Source organism: Diabrotica virgifera, chromosome 1 (assembly GCF_917563875.1).
Source record: "Diabrotica virgifera virgifera chromosome 1, PGI_DIABVI_V3a".
In the NCBI taxonomy this organism is placed as follows: domain Eukaryota; kingdom Metazoa; phylum Arthropoda; class Insecta; order Coleoptera; family Chrysomelidae; genus Diabrotica; species Diabrotica virgifera.
In genome coordinates this window covers 108,465,751-108,485,583 of record NC_065443.1, presented here as the reverse complement: position 1 = coordinate 108,485,583, position 19,833 = coordinate 108,465,751, and the positions used below count along the sequence as shown (strand labels likewise).

At 32.6% G+C, this 19,833-nt stretch overlaps 1 protein-coding gene and 2 long non-coding RNA genes across 5 annotated transcripts in view; 1 reads left to right on the top strand and 2 right to left on the bottom strand.

The window, feature by feature from the left end:
• Positions 1 to 19,833, bottom strand: part of LOC114326943 (guanine nucleotide-binding protein G(o) subunit alpha) — a 395,605-nt gene that overhangs the window by 17,433 nt on the left and 358,339 nt on the right. For 2 of the 3 annotated variants that reach the window (XM_028275419.2, XM_028275417.2), the window contains 2 exons: positions 18,857 to 18,985; positions 1,468 to 1,597 (listed from right to left, as the gene is read on the bottom strand). In XM_028275419.2, coding sequence (XP_028131220.1) covers positions 1,468 to 1,597; positions 18,857 to 18,985 — 259 coding nt within the window. The remainder of the gene's footprint in view (positions 1 to 1,467; positions 1,598 to 18,856; positions 18,986 to 19,833) is intronic. The other variant, XM_050658303.1, reaches the window with a different exon arrangement.
• LOC126889746 (uncharacterized) lies at positions 7,016 to 7,832 on the top strand. The gene is made up of 2 exons (XR_007700161.1): positions 7,016 to 7,235; positions 7,448 to 7,832. It is a non-coding gene; the product is annotated as an uncharacterized LOC126889746 (long non-coding RNA).
• On the bottom strand, positions 10,827 to 12,825 carry LOC126889750 (uncharacterized). Its single transcript, XR_007700164.1, has 2 exons — positions 12,416 to 12,825; positions 10,827 to 12,034 (listed from the first exon to the last, which is right to left on the bottom strand). It is a non-coding gene; the product is annotated as an uncharacterized LOC126889750 (long non-coding RNA).

Here is a 19,833-nt window from a genome sequence, read left to right as displayed (position 1 = left end):
TAAGTAATATAAAAAAACATCGATAGGGAACAAAGCATATGATGTTACCGTGCAAAGGTATGAAGCAAATACAGTTAGAACTGAAGTATGTATAGCTTAACATACGTTTTACTTACGTAGTGCATGTAAACACGTGGTTCGCGTATCCACCTGTCAAAAAATGGTGTCAAATATTTAAGAGTGGAAGACAGAAGGACAGGAACATACCAGACGGTACTTTCTTTCGTCAATAACTGCTGTCAAAGAATCTAGGTGTCATTATTATCTTGCAATCAATCAAGCAATAATATGAAAACGTCCAGATAAACCCTTACACTTTACACCTTGTCATTCTTCTACACGATAATGCTCGGCCTCATGTTGTCAAAGTAGTGAAAGAAAATCTACAACGGAAGAGATGGACGATATTAGAGCATCCACCCTGTAGTCCTGATTTATCGCCTTTGAGTTTTTACATCTTTGGGTGACTGAAAAAGGCGCTAAAAGGTCATCGTTTTCAGTCGGACGAATAAGGCCGTAAAAGAATTCTTCAGAGTAACAGCCACAATAATTCTTTAAGGGGGATATACATCGGTTGGTGAAACAATGGGATACGTGCCTTCATTGTAGTGTAATTATTTGTATACATATTTACCAAGCTAGAAGAAATGTATACCACATTTTCAAATGCCTCAAAAAATATGAGCCTGAAAGTAAATGAGGAGAAAACTAGGATGATAGCATCAACACCCAACAATACATCCAGAAACATCGGTCACCAATTCACGGTTGATAACTCTACCTTCGAAGTGGTGGACAAATTTACATACTTAGGCTACCTGATCACCAAGGAGAAAGTCATAACGGAAGAAATCAAGCGAAGGACAATCCTAACAAACAAATGCTATTTTGGACTGAGTAGACATATGAGAAACAGAAACTTAAGCTGAAAAACAAAAATAACCATATACAAAACCCTTATACAACCAGTGTTTACATATGAATCGGCAGGATCGGAGACATGGACCATCTCCAAGTCAGATGAAAACCTTCTGCTTATTTGAACGAAGGATCCTGGGAGGAATATTTGGTGGAATCTGTGAAAATGATGTTTGTAGGAGGAGGTACAACTACGAGATATACCACAGATATAAACATATATGTATATGGTGGTAAAGACGTAGTATCTCTTATAAAAATAGCAAGACTAAGATGGGAAGGACATCTAGCAAGATCACAGCAGGACAACCCTCCTAGAAGAATCCTTATGTCACAACTTGTGGGAAGTAGAAATAGGAGTAGGCCAAAACTTAGATGGAAGGATGGCGTGGATGAGGATGGTAGAAAAATAGGCGCAACAAACTGGCAACGGATAGAACTGACTGGCGTAATAGATTTGGGAAGGTCGAGGCTCTTTTATAGGACTGTGGCACCATTGATGATGATGATGATATTTACCAATAAATTGTATTTACAAAAAAAACTTACTGTCGTTTCATCTTCATGTAACACTTGATCATATTCACTCATAGCTACGCAGAAAATAATCGCAGTCACATCTTCAAAACAATGTATCCATTTTTTCCGTTCCGATCGCTGACCACCAACATCGAATAATCTAAAAATGTAAATGTAATTAGTAAACTAATTATTGCGTGTTTTTTCTGATAATATACTAAGTGAGTACAAAAGAGCATAAAATGAATAAACAATGTGACAAAGTTTCCGAAATATGTACAAGCTATTAAACAACACGTGTAATTGTTCACACTGCATTCATTATAGATTAAGCCAAAATGTGATTAAAACAATAAAGACTTTCAAGTTTACTAATGGTAAAAACTCAATATAAAAGTTAAAACGTATACATTGTAGTTTCACTATAACCACGCGAAGTGAGAGTTTCTGGAAAGTATCCGAGGATTTTTAAGCGGTACTATGCTTACGAGCATATAAGAAAGCTATTCTGGGCCCTGATTCTAATTCATTTCGACAGTCGCAATTTCATTTCGACACCGCCATGACAGCCGCAGAGTATAGCGATTATTATTCATTTCGATATTAGTTACAACTGGGGATATTAACCTTATCATGTTGACACTGCTCAGAATTTGGGTTCGCGTTCCGGTTTATTGGAATTTGTTGATAGTCTGGGAAAATTATCGAAAAAATGCCATTTTTGGGAAAAATTATTTACCAGCTATTTTATTGCTAAAATCGAATCTTAAGATTGCATATATTAGTAATATGGGGTATGACAAGTCCGCAGAAAGTGTGTTATTTTATTTATAAACAAATTAGCACTCCTAAATCTTCTTTTTTTTTTTCAATTAGTGCATGCTCTGTAACTCCTAGGATTTTTCCTTTGAGTCAAAAACACTCAAATAAAAATTCACCGTAATTTAGTTCTGCACAAAGTTATTTTTTTTCCGATTTCCTTCAACAAAAATTTTACTGCAGGTTTCCCAAAAAATCTGCAATTTTCAATTAAAATTTTAGGGAAGCACCTAATTATTTATCAATAATTAAATAATTGATGACATGAAAGATTTATTATAGTAGATTATACAGAGGGGCTAAATTATGGAATAAATTCATTTCTTTAAAACGGACGATTTTGGAGCAAAATCCCGATAGAGGTCGATTTTTATTTTTAAATTACAATTTTTTGGCATATATTTCATACTAGTGACGTCATCCATCTGAGCGTAAAGGTCATTTGAAAGGGCGTTCAATTCTCTATTCAGTAATATAAACATTAATATCATTAGGTATTTATACAGGGTTGCCAAAAAATAATTTTTGAATTAAATTAATTGGCGCAAAAAGAAGAATGTATGTAATTTATTTAACTCAAAATATATTGTACTGCTGTCAGAAAATAGAAAAAAAGGTTTATTTCACAAATAAACATTTCTTTTCGCTTAAATTAAATCACAAACAGCCTCCCTCCTACCTATTGGCAGTTTGAACATTTAATTTAAGCTAAAAGCAATGTTTATTTGCAAAATAAACATTTTTTTCTATTTTCTGACAGCAATATAATGTATTTTGAGTTAAATAAATTACATGCATTGTTCTTCTTGCGTCAATTAATTTAATTCAAAAATTTTTTTGGCCTCCCTGTATAAATAATGATATTAATGTTTATAATAGGGCTTTTCATCGATTGTCATTTGTTTCGAGTTCCTGTCATATGTTGAATAATCTGTGTATAATATTAATATTTACGGATTATACGAAATATGACAGAAGCTCGAAATAAATGACTGTGAATGAAAAGCCCTATACTGAATAGAGAATTGAACGCCTTTGTAAATGAGCTACAACACGAACCCCTATTCCTATTTAAAAAATAATCGATTACGTCATCACGCTCGGATGGATGACGTCACTAGTTTGAAATATATGCCAAAAAAATTTAATTTAAAAATAAAAGTCGACCTGTTTTGGGATTTTTCTCTAAAATCGTCCATTTTAGAGAAAATGAATTTATTCCATAATTTAGCCCCTCTCTGTATATCAGGAGACCGGCGACAATCTAACCAATAGTTTAGCAATAATTAAAATGTTAATTAAAAAATTTCGGTCGAAATAATAACCAGAAAGATTATGATACACCAGAATAACTATGATTTTCGTATAAAAAAGCACTACTATACCTATTCAACGTACCTTACAGGATTGAAATTGGACCATTTGAGCGGTCTCAGGAATGTTATAAAGAAACATTTTTTTGGCTTATAAACAAATAGAACCCCTCAGAAAATATTAGATTAAATTAAATTAAGTTAACGCTGTTGAAAAGGGCACGACTTCTGTGCCCTTTTCGAAGAAAAAAAAATTGAATTGCGAGGAGTGATTCCAGGTATAACCGGTCAAATTTGACCGGCATTTTCGACAGAGTTATAAACAACAGGATTTTAATCTTTGAACCATTAGATACCTTTTAATTCCGGTCCTCTTTGTACATACAAATTTTCATATCTTCAAGACACTCATAACAAAAAAGATTTATGTCACTGTCACCAAATTATTTAATTATTGATAAATAATTACTTCTCTCAAATTTTAGTTGAAAATTAAAGATTTTGTTTGGAAAACCCGAATTTTCCGAGGAAAATTCCGTCGAAGGAAATTGGAATAAATTATCAATGTGCAGAATTAAATTACTGTCAATTTTTATGCGAGTGTTTTGGTTTAAAGTTAAAATTTTCGGAGTTATAGAGCAATAATTAAAAAAAGATTTCGGAGCGCTAATTTGTTTATAAACAAAATAACACACTTTCTGTGGATTTTGCACAGCTATATTACTAATATAGGAAATCTTAAGATTTGATTTCAGCATGTCCAGCAATAAAATAGCTGGTAATTAATTTTCCTTGTTTTTTATTAATTTTCCCAGATTATTACCTTACGTCTTTCATTGAGTTGATGATTCATGTTGTGGACATTCTCAATTATTATATTTCTAATTTAATAGTATTCTATCTAATTCCTCAAAGCAAGCAAATTTCGATTAAACCCAGCCATATTAATACCTTTTGCTTTAGTTTTCCTTGCAAGAAATAAACAAAACACATCTAAACTAAACCTAACCTCGCTTTTGGCCATTCATTCATCTCCGTGTCAAATAATTTCGACATCGAAATTATAATATCAACCACTTTTTTGGAGTCGCTATTAATTTCGATAGTCGCTATTTCGTGACGTCATTTCGTTAGTTCAACTAAAATCCACAAGGCTCGTACATTATAGGTATAGGGAATATAACATGAAAAATAATCAGTATTTGTTAAGCACTTCAAAACGCAAAAAATATACCGGGTATTCCATTTGAAATAAGAAAGTTCATTAGATTTCCAGAAAAACGAAAATCTGACAACAATGTAATTAGCACTGTAATATCGGCCGCATTAGAAACCTCCCACCTACCAAAATCTATAAAAATCTTGCAAGCCTTTTTCGAGATGAGTGTTTCCATACATAAAACTCACTCTGTATATAATATGCTTCGTAGATTATCGCAAGGCGTTCAACAAAAGTCAAAATGGCAACACTTATGGTTAAAAGAAGTGGTCGTGCCTCAGCAGCTGATCTTGGTACAGTTTCAAACAAATTCCATTTAGGACAAGGTGTCAGATAAGGATGTATACTATATGCACAACGATTTAATGTGAGGAAAGCGCCTGAAGGATGGGAAAAAGGCATCTCAATAAATGGCCGAAAAATACATGATCTACGCTTTGCGTATGCCAACAGGCAAGAAGACTTATTTATCTCATATGACTAGTTTAAAATGAGTGTAAATGGTTTGGGCTAGAGTTAAATGTATCAAAGACAAAAATCATGATAGTGATTAGGCAACACAACAATCATCCACATAAAACCAAAATTGTCTGGGTTGGTGTTAAATACTCTTACCTACGTATCTGTGATCATTGATCACAAACACAGGGACACTCCAGGAGGAGATAAAACGTGGATGTGATCTATCTAAAATCGCTATGACACTGCAATGTTATGAAGGAGAAGAATGTTGCGAATTTCATGAACCGATCATAGAACAAATTAATAATAATTATATTCTAAGAGAACTAAAGATCAGTAAGAAACTCTCAAGAAAATGTCATGGGGTCAGAAATACATATGACAATATGAAAAGAATCATCATTAAAGGGACGATCTCCTGCTTTTTCTTAAAATCGTAGGTGTGTTTAACCCGGTCCAGTCCAGTGGCGGCTTTAGCGGGTAGGCAGGGTAGGCAACTGCCTACCCAAAATTTGTGGGCAACGCATGTGGAATTGTGGATCATACATCACGCAATGGGCCGAGCCGTGTATTACACTGCCAGGCCGTAGTGACACAGCCGGCGTTGTTAGCAGGGCCGCGCGGGCGGGCTCAAGGTTACACAGAACCGCCACCCCCTCCCCCCACACTCTCTCGTGCACGCTCAAGTCTCCCTCTCTCACTCACAGCCACAGCACAGTGCCACATGCCCCGGAATCTTATATGAACAAACTGGGGAATTTCCCCCATCACTTTCACTACCGTCAGCTAATAAAGAGAAATGACAGCCTATCTCGCTCACGAAGACTTTAACCAATCATTTATGTTAACGCCATATCTGAATGTCATAAATAAAATAATCAAACGAGGCTTAACTCGGCAATGTCAATTCTGTCAAAAGTAATGACAGTTAGTGGAAAAATTTTTCCATTAGTTTACAGTTTTTATTTTTTATTGTATTACCTTTAACGATTTGTTCTTAGTAATTTCAATTTAAGTTGGTTCCTTATCCTTCGTTGATAAAGTGTAGTTTTGTTTTAGTTACGAAACGAAAGAACTTTTGTGTTGTGTTAATAAAAAAACTGAACATGGTTTATTATTGTTGTGTACCGTTGTGTACAAATCATAGAAAAGTTAGAAAAATGCATAGATAGGTAAATAGTAATTAGTTTATAACTGTTTTATCTGAAACAACAAATAAATACACGTACCTATATTTAGAAAAACATTGTCATAACTTTTTTTATATCCCTTTTCCTTACTAAATTTTACAGCAAAAATAACATATTTTTGTAACTTGGGAATTCCGAATAATTTATGAGTATTACTTAGATATTATTTAAATAAAATACTTTAACAAGCTTAGTAAGTTCTGGTATTTTATTTTAATAATATAGGTGAGATTATAAGAAGATATTTTAATTAGTAACGAAAGGGCCCGCAAGAGGCGCTGAACGGATGAAATTAATGCTTGACCATTTAAATTTCCCGCCAAATGGTGATTAGTTAACACTACGGTCGCAAGTGGCGAAAGGAACCAAATTTTTACAGTGAGTTGCCTATCTATCCGGTAATACTATATTATTAATCTATGACAGTGCCACTGCCAGTCAGTACTTGGGAGAGATTAAATATCCAGCACGCAACCGCGCTGTTGCCAGATTTACATAGCGGGAATTTTAAAATTTCTAATGCGAATTGGTTTAAAATTTGACATCCGAATCTTAACCTTACTTTTGTGATTATTTATTCACAAATTTAAATAAATTAAAACAAGTATTGTATGTACTGTGTTATAATTTAAAACGCTTAATTATGTTAGTCCTAAAAAGATTAAGCCCAAAAGAGATATACTTGTTTACAGTGCAATAGGGATATTAATGGCAATAGGGATTTACGATTTCATTTGCAGGAAAAACATGGGCAACCTACCCAGTTGGTAAAATTTCAATTCAAAAACTCTTTAGGTAGGTATGGAATAACTTCCACATTATTATTTATTTTTTAAGTATTAAGGTTGATGTTGATATCAAAGGTAGTTTTATGTAGGTAGATATTAGATAAAAGTAAGCTATAAGTAGTATAACCACAGCCTAGGAGGAATTCCTCCTATACTGTGGTATAACCAAGGAATATAGACTGGTATAACTTCCCATGTAATCATCTGTTGTTTTTGTAGATTTTACTGTGTGGATGGCACAGGAAGAGAAACAAAATAATATTCAGTACTGCAGTCACAGGAGTACAAAAACATGAAGCATCTTATTATGTATGTATGCCATTCTCAAACAATAATTATTGTACAAAACAAGATAAAGATAGAGACACAGCTTTAAAATCCCAAGGATCCTGCGAAAAGAAAAGTGAAAATGTCTCAATTAATGTAGTATAGATAGACATTTTTCTTTATTTTAGTATTAAATAATTATTTAGAATATTAATATGTATTAGTTTTAATAGTATTCATATGTATTAGTTTTAATAGTATTAATATGTATTGTATGAATAATTCCCATCATGTATCTGCTAACTAAAGCAACAAAATAAATCAAAATGAAAAAACATTTCAGTGACGTAGCACCTTTACTTTACCTGGCGGCGAGGTGAGTTATTAGGTAAATTCTATTTTCTTACATAATATACTTAAAAATTAATGGTGGTATTATTGTGGTTTATATTGAAAGCTAAAGCAATTAAAATAATTTTTTCTGTTAATTATTTAACACATTCACAGACACGACTGCATATGAAGTCATTTGCTCCATAAGAAGACGTGGCTACAGGCAAAGCGTGTCCGTAAATGTGTTAATAATAATAATTTTACATCTATTGTGTTACACATACATTTTACTATTAAAGACAATTATGAAAATGTCAAAAACGCCCACAAAGTGGCTTTAAGTTTTATTACACAGTATGTGGACTTCAAATAGGACGATTATGTTAAGTATGAGCAGAACAAAGACTAACAATTAATGTTTTATTGTCATAGGTTGTCTTTTTTCATTATATTTAATGCAGCTTTCTTTAAAATTCAGTAATCCATATATTTCAAATCCTTTAACTGACCAGCCAACAGAGTGAAGTCTAAATGACATGTTTTTTTAGTCTTAATTGGTAGGAGACCTAAACATGACCAAAATATGATGTCAGGTTTAATGACCAATTTGCCATCAATAGGGCTTTTCATCGATTGTCATTTGTTTCGAGCTCCTGTCATGTGTCATACAATATTAATATATTTACGCCATACGTCTTTGATTTGTATCATTGGTATTACCAATAACGTATGACGTATATATATTAATATTATGTGACACATGACAGAAGCTCAAAACAAATGACTGTGAATAAAAAGCCCTATTCATCACATCTAACTTGAATGACATTAAATTGAGCAATTAGTGGCAACGTTTTATTGTGGTAATTTTGTGACGTAAGACATCTTTATGACATGTATTTACGTCATATTCAATTGACATCTGTATTACATCAAGTTAGTTTTTGGGTGTACACAACTAAACAACAGTTTTTTTATTGATAGGTTTATTTCGCTAAATCAAAAAAATGAACATAATTAAAATAAGATAAGAATAACAAATATGATTTGCTACCTACAAATGTGTTAGGGCTAAAAAATATAGTATTTTTACTACAAAAGCGATATTACGTAGGTTAAAATTTTTGACGTAAGATAACTGTCAAAACATCAGATTGTGACTTTTCATTATTGCCATGTTTATAATAAAATGACAATAATGAAAAGTCACATTCTAATGTTTTGACAGTTCTCTTACGTCAAAAATTTTGACCTACGTAATATCGCTTTTGTAGTAAAAATACTATACATAAAACATGACATTACAGACTTTGACCTAAATCTAAACTAAAAAGTTATTATTGTTATAATCGGAGTTAAAAAATATAGTAACAAAATTTATGAACAGGTTTAACCTTCCGATGACCAACCTTTTTTTTGTTACACGGATGACCAAGGGGGGGGGGGGGAAATGGTCAAAAATAACATTTAACAAAAAAATGAAGTTTTGTAATGGTCAAAAATAACATTTAACAAAAAAATGAAGTTTTGTTTTTATTTTTTTTAAATTTTTTTTATGGCATGGACTTTATGTCATTCAGCCAGTCACAACATGAGTATTAGTGTCATGTGTAGTGTGTATGTTGAGTAAGTGCCTTGTTACTTTGCAAAGTCGACGTCATTAGCGTAACACTACTTGGAATTACACATAATAGACGCTATTTTACTAAACATCAACTTCAGAATATATTTTTTATTCGTAAAATATAGGGAATTCTTTTTATTTCAAAATATGAGGATATCTAGAATGATATTAAAGTCAAATAAAAAAATAATGAGTTAAAAATTGAAAATACTTTTGAATTTATTAAAGAAAAACATAAGCTGGGGTCACAATTTCCCCCGCTTGGTCATCCGAAGGTTAAGACTGTTCAATAAAGTAATTCCTAGCTATAAAAATAGTTTTTACTTATTATATTATATCGATATATTTTTGGCAAAGTAACGTAAGTGACATTTTTGGGGAAAAACATGTTTTTCCATTAAACTAACACTATTATTGTTTAGAAATTACTACCAAAGTGTAGTAAGCCTAGAATTACTTTAAACATAATATATATGTATAGGCTTACTACACTTTGGCAGTACCTTCTGAACAATAATAGCGTTAGTTTAATGGGAAAAACATGATTTTCAAAAATGTCACTTACGCTACTTTGCCAAAAATGTATCGATATGTCGTATACAAAAGAGGTAATTAAATTTTTATAGATATATTTCCGAAAACATTTGTATCCTGTGCCGCATATGGTTGATTTATTAATTTTCATTATAAAAATAAAATAAGTACATAATTAAGATATTTAATACAAACAAGACAGTTCGAGAATTAATTACTAGACTAGATTACCTAGAGAAAGAGAAGAGAAATATGATTATGTCATCGTAACAGGTTTGGATAGACGCTGAGGAACCGGAAGTGTTGAAATTGTCTATGGGAAAAATGATAAACTTTACAGATACAAGTAGAGATTAAATCAGCTCTTAAGATAGAAGAGAGAACATCTCTGCATTTCGTGTACTAATCAAATACTAATATCTAAAAATATTTAAACTGATTGTTGTGCAGGAATATTACAATACATAAAAGTAACATATTTTAAAACACATTATGGGCATATTCAAAAATGTAAGTAAAATATTTACATATACACAATATAATTTAAAATAAAAATGTTACCACTAATCCATTTTTTAAATATTATTGAGAGTTGATTTACTTACAAGAAAAGATAACACGAACATTAAACACTCCTATGACGTTGATTTGAAAGATGGATGTAGGCACAAAGATGACGCAACCAGTGTTCATTTGTGGGTAAGTGAATGCTTACAGACCGGGTTATGTCCAATATTATTTTACAAACAACAGGGCATACTAATTGAATCGTTTATTTCAGAAAGAGGTCAAGTGACAAATCTTGACAAAATGAGTGCAAAAAATTAATTTTTTTTCTTAAACAATTTAACAAGATACATTTTTAAAAAATACAACATTTTTTAACAAATACTCCAGGTTGCTAGGTAGAATTTTTATTTTATATAATGTGATTGTTTGTTGAATGTAAACAGTGTGTAAACTTTATTTTCTCAAAAGTGGATACTTGTGACTTGACCCCTTTCTGAAATAAACGATTCAATTATTGATAATCCTCCCGAATTAAACAATAATGATTTTTGTCTTATGTGTTTCCATGAATACTGTGCAAAAGGAAATATTAATTAAGTTTGGTAAATCGCTTATCGCAACTAATGGAACTCATGGGCTCATAAAAAATACTTTTATTTACCAACTTTTTTTGAAAAAATACATGAGTGTGCTGGTATTATATAGTCAAATGTTTTCATATCAGACATAACTAACACTTTTTACAATGCCTGAATGTAATGGGTTCTGTTCCTAATAGACTGTTATGTCCCTGGTACATAGACAAGGCATGGCAAGTAAATCTTAATGAAATATCTGATTCTGAAAAAATCCTATGTATACAAGACATTGAAAGAGCTGCAATACATGTTAGATTCAGATAGAGTATTAATAGGTGTTTGGGTAAAATTCTAAATGATGCAGATACATACAATTTTGGTAAGTATTTCCAGCAGAACTACTGTAATAACTTCCAACAATGCACCTATTGTTATAGGAAGGATTATGGAATTAAAATACCAATAATATGACCATTGAAAATCAGTTGTTATTGTTTTTAAGGAATAAAACTGTTGAAAGGGTTATAAAGCTTAAAAAAGGTAAACCTGTTGAATGCTCCATAACGTCTAGATACCGAACTGTATTAGCTTGCTATTTTACAAGATAATAATGTGTATATACTAAAAGAAAAAAAAACTGAATACCTTGTTGAAACACAAAAAAACTTGCTGCTCTAAAAAACTAAATGCAATGTCTGCAATATATGTATACATTCATTTAGTTGTTCCTGTATAGATTATTCAATAAAAAATACCATATATAAACACATTCATTATGTAGCAATGCAAGATACTGCAGATCGCATTCAACCTAAAGACTTTTCATTTTCTAAAAACTAAACGGTGTCAGGTGATGTTGAACAGCTGTTTTCTTATATCTCTACGTACTCTATGTACTCCTGTGATTGCAGTACTGAATATTATTTTGTGTCTCTTCCTGTGCCATCCAGACAGTAAAATCTACAAAAACATAACAGGTGACTACATGGGAAGTTATACTACTCATAGCTTACTTGTATGGGCCATTCCACAAATATATGTCTGTTCCAGACCATCGCAACAACGAATATTTTAATGTGCAACATAAGAAGTATGAAAGTAAATGGCTCTAGAAATTATTCCAATAAACAAGAATGGAATTTGCAATTTAGTTTAGTACTTCTTATGTTGCACACTAAAATATTCGTTGTCGCGATGGTCTGGAACAGATGTATGTTCGTGGAATGGCCTCTATCTAGTATCTACCTACATAAAACTACCTTTGAAATCTAACTTTTTGATATCAACATCAACCTTAATACTTAAAAAATAAATAATAATGCGAAAGTTACCCATACTTACCTAAAGAGTTTTTGAATTGCAATTTTACGAACTGGGTAGGTTGCCCATGTTTTTCCTGCAAATGAAATCCTAAATCCCTATTTCCATTAAAAAATCATTTGCACTGTAAACAAGTGTATTTTTGTGGGCTTCATTTTTTTTAAAGACTAACATAATTAAGAGCTTTAAATTATAACACAGTAGGTACATACAATACTTGTTTGAATTTATTTACATATTTGTAAATAAATAATCACAAAAGTAAGGTTAAGATTCCGATTCGAGAAAACACAACTGTCAAATTTTAAACCAACTCGCATTCGAGATTTTAAAATTCCCGCTAATAGAAAATATGTAAATCTGGCAACAGCGCGGTTGCGTGCTGGATATTTAATCTCTCCCTCAGTACTTGCGGTTAGCGAAAACCAAATACTTTGGCTTCGGAGCTTCTAGACAATTGACAGTTATAGTTATTGGGACTTAGAAATTTTACACCCGTATTTTGAATTTCTCTAATAGATGGTTTGTTTAAACCCTAAATTTTCTTTTAAGGTTTTTTCTTATTAATTGAAAACAATCATTTTTGTTTAAGAATATTTTTATTATGTGAAATATTTATGTTATTCTGTGGTAGTAGAAGGTTGTTCGGTGGTAGAAGGTACCTACTCTTTTTTGATGTGGTAATAATATAACTTTTATATGGTTAATTATTTGACTGTAATTTATAACTTTCCTATGGTTAATTATTTTATAGACATTCAAAATACTGGTAAAATTGCTAAGTCCCCAATAGGTACCGAACTATAAGTAGTACCTAACATATCCTATACATCATATTATTATAAGGTACATGACAAAAATTTTTTATTTCAAATATTGCTAATATGTACTGTATAATTAGGTTAATAAGTATATTTTGAATTTTACAACAATTTTAAACCAGTATTTTTAATTTCTCTGTACAATAATTCACCATAGGAAAGTTATAATTTTCACATTAAAGAAGATAAAATTATGTAAAGTTGTATTATTACCACCTACTAACAAATGAAAATAGAAATATTCCACAAGATATAAAGAAATAAAAACTGTCTTAAACAAAAGTGATATGTTTTCAGTTAATAATAAAAAACCTAAAAGGGGCAATTAATGTTTAAACAAACCTTCTATTAGAGAAATTCAAAATATTGGTGTAAAATGGCAAGTCCCCAATAACTATAACCTATAACATAGGTATCCTATATAATAGGTAGGTATACTATATAATAGGTATATAGGTAGGTATAATATATATATACATAACGATGTTTTTTTATTTAAAATATTGCCAATACTATATAATTAGATTAATAAAAATATATTTTGAATTTCATTTATATAGAAATATAGATAATCAACCAAGCGAAGTGAGGTCTTTCATTTAATGTCTTAAACTCAATGATATGTATAAGTATACAATATATATATGCTTTTCAAATTGCCCGCCAAATCCAGAGAACTCTCAATTGTCTAGAAGCTCCGAAGCAAAGTATTTGGTTTTCTCTAGCCGCAAGTCCAGTCAGTCAGTGTCAGTCTTCATTTACAGTTCATGAGTTTCGAAGTGAATTATTATTATACGGTGTGCTGTGACTGTTATGTTACGTGATGTCGATGGACAGATTTGTTGTGAAGCTAAAGCCAAAAGTGAAGGAAGTGCAGGTTCAATTAAAAAGTGATCCAGATGATAATGACAGTAAAAATAAAAGGCCCAGGTTAGAAGAGCCTCAGCAGCCTCATACAGGTATAGACATTAGGCCTACTTCTACTTCTAATATTAATAGGACTTGGCGGGGCGGAACGCTGCCGCGTTCCTCAATAGGCTTACCGGACAAAACTAATGCGGCTTCGCCTGTCATCATAGACATTAGCATTGACTGTAGTTCTGGGCCCACGCAGCCAAGAACAAATTTTCCTAGGCGGGTCATTAGTGGAAATTCTAGATCTTTTATAAGCATTTGGTACGATAAATTTGCTTGGCTGGAGTACTCTATCACCAAAGATGCATTGTTTTGTTTTTATTGTAGACATTTTTTAGTACAAAAAAGTCATGACGTCCTTATCAACACAGGGTATAATGATTGGAAAAATATTGGCAAAATGTGTGATAAACACGAGACGTCAAATTCTCACAAAATGTGCATTTCAAAGTATAAAGGTTGGATTGATTCTAAAAAAACTGGTGCTGTTACTACCAAAATCAATGATCAAATTTTCCTAGGCGGGTCATTAGTGGAAATTCTAGATCTTTTATAAGCATTTGGTACGATAAATTTGCTTGGCTGGAGTACTCTATCACCAAAGATGCATTGTTTTGTTTTTATTGTAGACATTTTTTAGTACAAAAAAGTCATGACGTCCTTATCAACACAGGGTATAATGATTGGAAAAATATTGGCAAAATGTGTGATAAACACGAGACGTCAAATTCTCACAAAATGTGCATTTCAAAGTATAAAGGTTGGATTGATTCTAAAAAAACTGGTGCTGTTACTACCAAAATCAATGATCAAATCGCAAAAGAAATTGAAAAAAATCGAGAGTGCTTGAAGTCTATCGTCAGAAGTGCATTATTTTGTGCCAGACAAAATATTGCTTTAAGGGGACACCGAGAAGTGAAAGCACGATTGCCCCAGATTGAGCAGAAAGGAACCCCTGATAGCAGTGATGATTCTGAACAAGAAGAGTCTGGAGAAGAAGATAATACCGAAAACAGAGAATTAGAAGAAGAATCTGAAAGTTTGCCTCTTGAGACCAATTCTGGAAATTTTAAGGAACTTATTAATTTACTGTGTCTTGAAAATTAAAAATTGGACCACGATATGAAAAACATGCCTAAGAATGCTAAATACACATCAAAAGACATTCAAGCTGATATTCTGACTGCAGCTTCTAATATAATAGTAAGAAATATTGTAGAAGAAATTAAAAATGGAAGCAAAGTCTATAGTTTGATCATTGATGAGGCTCGTGATGAAGGCCATAAAGAACAAATGAGCATTTGCTGCCGATACGTTTTAGAATCAGGGATAAGAGAACGATTTCTTGGTTTTGTACAATTGACTAAGCTGGACGCATTAGCTCTGGCAAACAAAATACAACATTTTTTAAACCACATCGGGCTTAATATTCAGCTTTGTGTCAGCCAGTCTTACGACGGAGCATCCGTTATGTCTGGAAAATTTTCCGGTGTACAGGCATTAGTGAGGGAAATCACGGGAAACCCCTGCCCATATGTGCACTGTCATGCTCACAGACTCAACCTAGTTCTTGTCGATGTAAGTAAACGTGTACAGTCCGTTGGTGATACTATCGGCCTGTTAGAAGCAATATATGCTTTCCAGTCTGCTTCAACTTTACGCAATGAATTGTTCTCATTTGAAGTAAAAACTAAAAGTGGGACCAAGAAGTTGAAAGTTCCCCAGCATAGCGACACAAGATGGGTCTCAAAGTACAAAGGAGTCAACTTTTTCAAAACCCAGTTTAGCTCAATTGTAGTGGCACTGCAAAAATGTGCTCAAAATAAAGCTAAGCCAAGAGAAGCTGCAGAAGCTAAAGGCCTCCTCACCCAATTTCGTTCTTTTGATGTAATTTATTTTCTTGTTTGCTTAGACGAAATTTTATGCTACCTAAACATACTTTCCAAGCAACTACAGTCATCAAACATTGACATTGAGAAAAGCTTAAGACTTATTAAAGCAACAATAGAAAGTCTATGTAAGATGCGAACAGATGACAAGTTTGAAGAGTTATACAAAAAAGCTCAAGACATTTTTCAAGTTCAAGGAAGTGTGAGTGACTTTAGTGCGGAAAACAGACCTATAAGAAAGCAGACGCCATCCAGCAGTCTATCTGACTTTTTAGTTTTTGAAACTACCGGAAAAGGGAAATCAACGTGCAATGATGAAAGTGTTTCTAAAAAAACTCAATTTAAAGCAGAACTCTTTAGCATAGTTGATAATATTTCAGAAGAAATGGAAAAGAGATTCTCAGAAAATTCAAGTCTTCTAGCTTGCATATCATCATGTAATCCAAACTCACAAAATTTTCTGGATCCAAAAGAATTGTGTTCCTTTGCTAAATTTTGGGGAAAAGATGAAGAGTTTTGCATTCAACTAAAAGCACAGTGTGACTTGGGCAAATCTATGTTTTCCAAATGTAAAAGTACAGAAGATCTGTATAAAGAGCTTTTTTCCTTCGGTTCATTCAATGAGTTGAGATATATAGTGTCCGTTGTTCTAGTGATGCCTGTAAGTTCGGCGACAGCTGAAAGAAGTTTCTCATCGATGAGACGAATTAAAAACTGCTTAAGATCTACAATGATGGGGCAAAGACTTCAGAGTTTGGGAGTGATTTCAATAGAACGAGAACTTAGCTACAATCTCCTATGTCACCCTGAAATTGTTGTAGACGAATTCGCCGCTCAAAAAGGGAGAAGACTAAAGTTCCTTTTAAAATGAACTCCATCAGTTACATTTTTCTGTTCAATAGAAGGTTCAATTAAACAATTCATTAAACATTTTAAAATAATATGTACAACTCTTTTTCGAACACTGTAAGAATAACTAACTTGTGTAATACATTTTGTGTGATTTGCCTCGTCAATTTGATTTTGTCGTTTATATTTCCCAATACTGATTAGGCTAAATACATTATATATACATAGTGCACTTACCCTAACAGAGTTCTGGATCAGGTACCGGTAAGTTTATTAAATTTATAACATAAGACTAGACTATAGAGGTAGGCCTACATTAAGTTTCTTGGAAAATATATATTAGTATAATTGTTACCTCCAGCTAGGCATTAACTCACTTAACAAGTTGTTTGGAAAATTAAGTCAGAGAGAGCCTAAAAACTCACAATTTCGTTTGTCATTTCCAAAAAATTTTCCCCCAGACCCCCCGGTAGCTTGCCTACCCAAAAATAAAATCCTGGAGCCGCCCCTGGTCCAGTCACGAATGTTTTTCAGTCAGGATATTTGTCGTCTACCAGGACCCCTTTTTCCTTTCATTTTAACCTATATAATCAGCTGTAAAAACTCGTACTTATCATTTCTTAGTATGTGCCCCAAATATCCTGCTTTTCTCCTTTTGATGGTGGTCAAAAGTTCTCTGTCTCTTCCCATTCTTTGCAACTAGTGCAACACCATTTCGTTCGCAATACACTGTACATTGTATAAAATTGTTTATGGTTCAAGTGAATTTAAGGGTTAATTATCGGCAAAATATCAAGTTTATTTGTTACTAAAGAATTACCCATTGAACTAACCTCGTAAATATTAGTTAGTTTTTCTAACTCTAAAAGTCTTCTATTGTCAAGATATATATCGGACAGATTGTTGGATGAAGACTCAAAATGTTACAATTATTGTGCCTTCTGATTAGGTGTAAATATACTTTGGGAGCAATGTACTTCTGTTGTATGAGTGTGACTAATTAATCTATTTTTAATATTTCAAAATTCGATTTCATACAATGACTTTTGAATTATGTAAAAGCACTTTGTAAACCCAAGCGAGGCTTAACGTTCTTCCGCAATGATTCAAAGTAAAAAATAAAAAGTAGAATATTGAATAATATACATAATATGATGGGTTGCAGAAAACCAATAATAACTAATAATAATATTAGATAAAATAAAAACTGGAACCGTGGAGACAAGCTCTTGAGGAAAAAGGTTTAAAACTTAGTAGTAGGACAAAAAAGGAGTATTTGGAATGTTTGTTTCAAGATGGAGGTACTACAAATAAAATGATATCTTTGGATGGTGAAATGATTGTGAAAAGTGAGAGTTTTAATTACCTAGGATCGGTATTATAGAGTAATGGGGAAATAAATGGAGATCCATGCAATAGAATTAGGGTTGGATGGATGAAATGGAAGGAAGCGAGTGTGTGTTGTGTGACAGATAAATTCTAATGAAGCCGAAGAGAAAATTCTATAAAACAGACATAAAACCGGCTATGATGTACGGAACTGAATGTTGGGCAGTTAAAAAGAAAGAGGAACAACGAATACATGTGACGGTAAGATAGTGCATCACGATAAAGTGATGTAACAAAAAAGGATAAAATTAGGTATGAGAATATTAGGGGAAGTCTAGAATTGGCACCAATTGATGCCAAAATGAGGTAGTATAGGTTAAGATGGTTTGGTCACGTTCAACGTCGAAACGACGTTAAGCACCCAATAACGAAGAATTGATAAACTTCGAATTCCTGGAAGAAGTAGGAGAGGAAGACCAAAAGAAAAGTTAGGAGGGGGGGGGGGAGACGTTTAGGCAGGACAGGTAAAGGTGATTGATGTTGACCCAAGATAGAAACTTACGGAGAAATACAATTAAGGAAGCTGACCCCGCATAGGGATAATGGCAAAAAGAATGATGATAATGAATAGTAAATAAACTAAAATAAACTATACTTACTTGAAATTAAGGTTTTTAAAGGAAAAGTGTACTTCAACTATACCCGTAGTTTTCACTCTTGTTCTTAATATGTCTTGTTCCGTTGGCTGATAGTCCTTTGCTCCTAGCCGATTTAAATCATCTAAGAAACTAAAAAGTAAAAAAAAAACATAATTAAAAACATCGTACTTTTTCTCCAAATATGAATAATATCGCAAAAGTTAAAATTATCTTTGATATTTTTAAAATCTTTATAATGTCTTTATCTTTGAAAATACACAAAAAACATGGTTTATCAAAATCTTAACACTATATGTATAAAATATTAAGGCTAGCTAGCGATTATATCTATTCCATTTGGCTCTATTCCATGAATGGAATAGAGCCAAAACAATTCTTCTGCACAAAAAAGGAGAAAAAACGGATCTGGAAAATTACCGACCAATCAGTCTGTTAAACCATCTTTATACATTTTTTACCACAATTTTAGACAAGAAATTAGACCTGTATCAAAGTAGAGAACAAGCTGGATTCAGAGCAAAAATTTTGGAACCAACGATCACCTCCAAACAATAACACAATTCATCGAAAAATCCATAGAATATAACAAGTCCTTAGTTTTAGCATTCGTAGATTTCCACAAAGCATTCGACTCAGTAGAACTCGACAGTGTTATAGAAGCACTAAACGAGAGCCGCATTGATAGCCGATATTCGAGGCTAATATGTAATATAATATATAAAAATGCGACAAGCTCGATACAACTACACGCTAACAGCAAACAAATAAAAATCCAAAGAGGTATCGGTCAAGGGGATACGTTGTCAACTAAACTTTTCATATCGGCTCTAGAAAAAGCGATCAAATCCTCGAATGGGGTGATAAAGGAATAAATGTGGACGGAGAGATCCTACACCACCTAAGCTACGCAGACAATATAGTCATGATTGCAGACGATTTGGGACAAATAAAGAAAATGTTGGAAGAACTTGGTACGG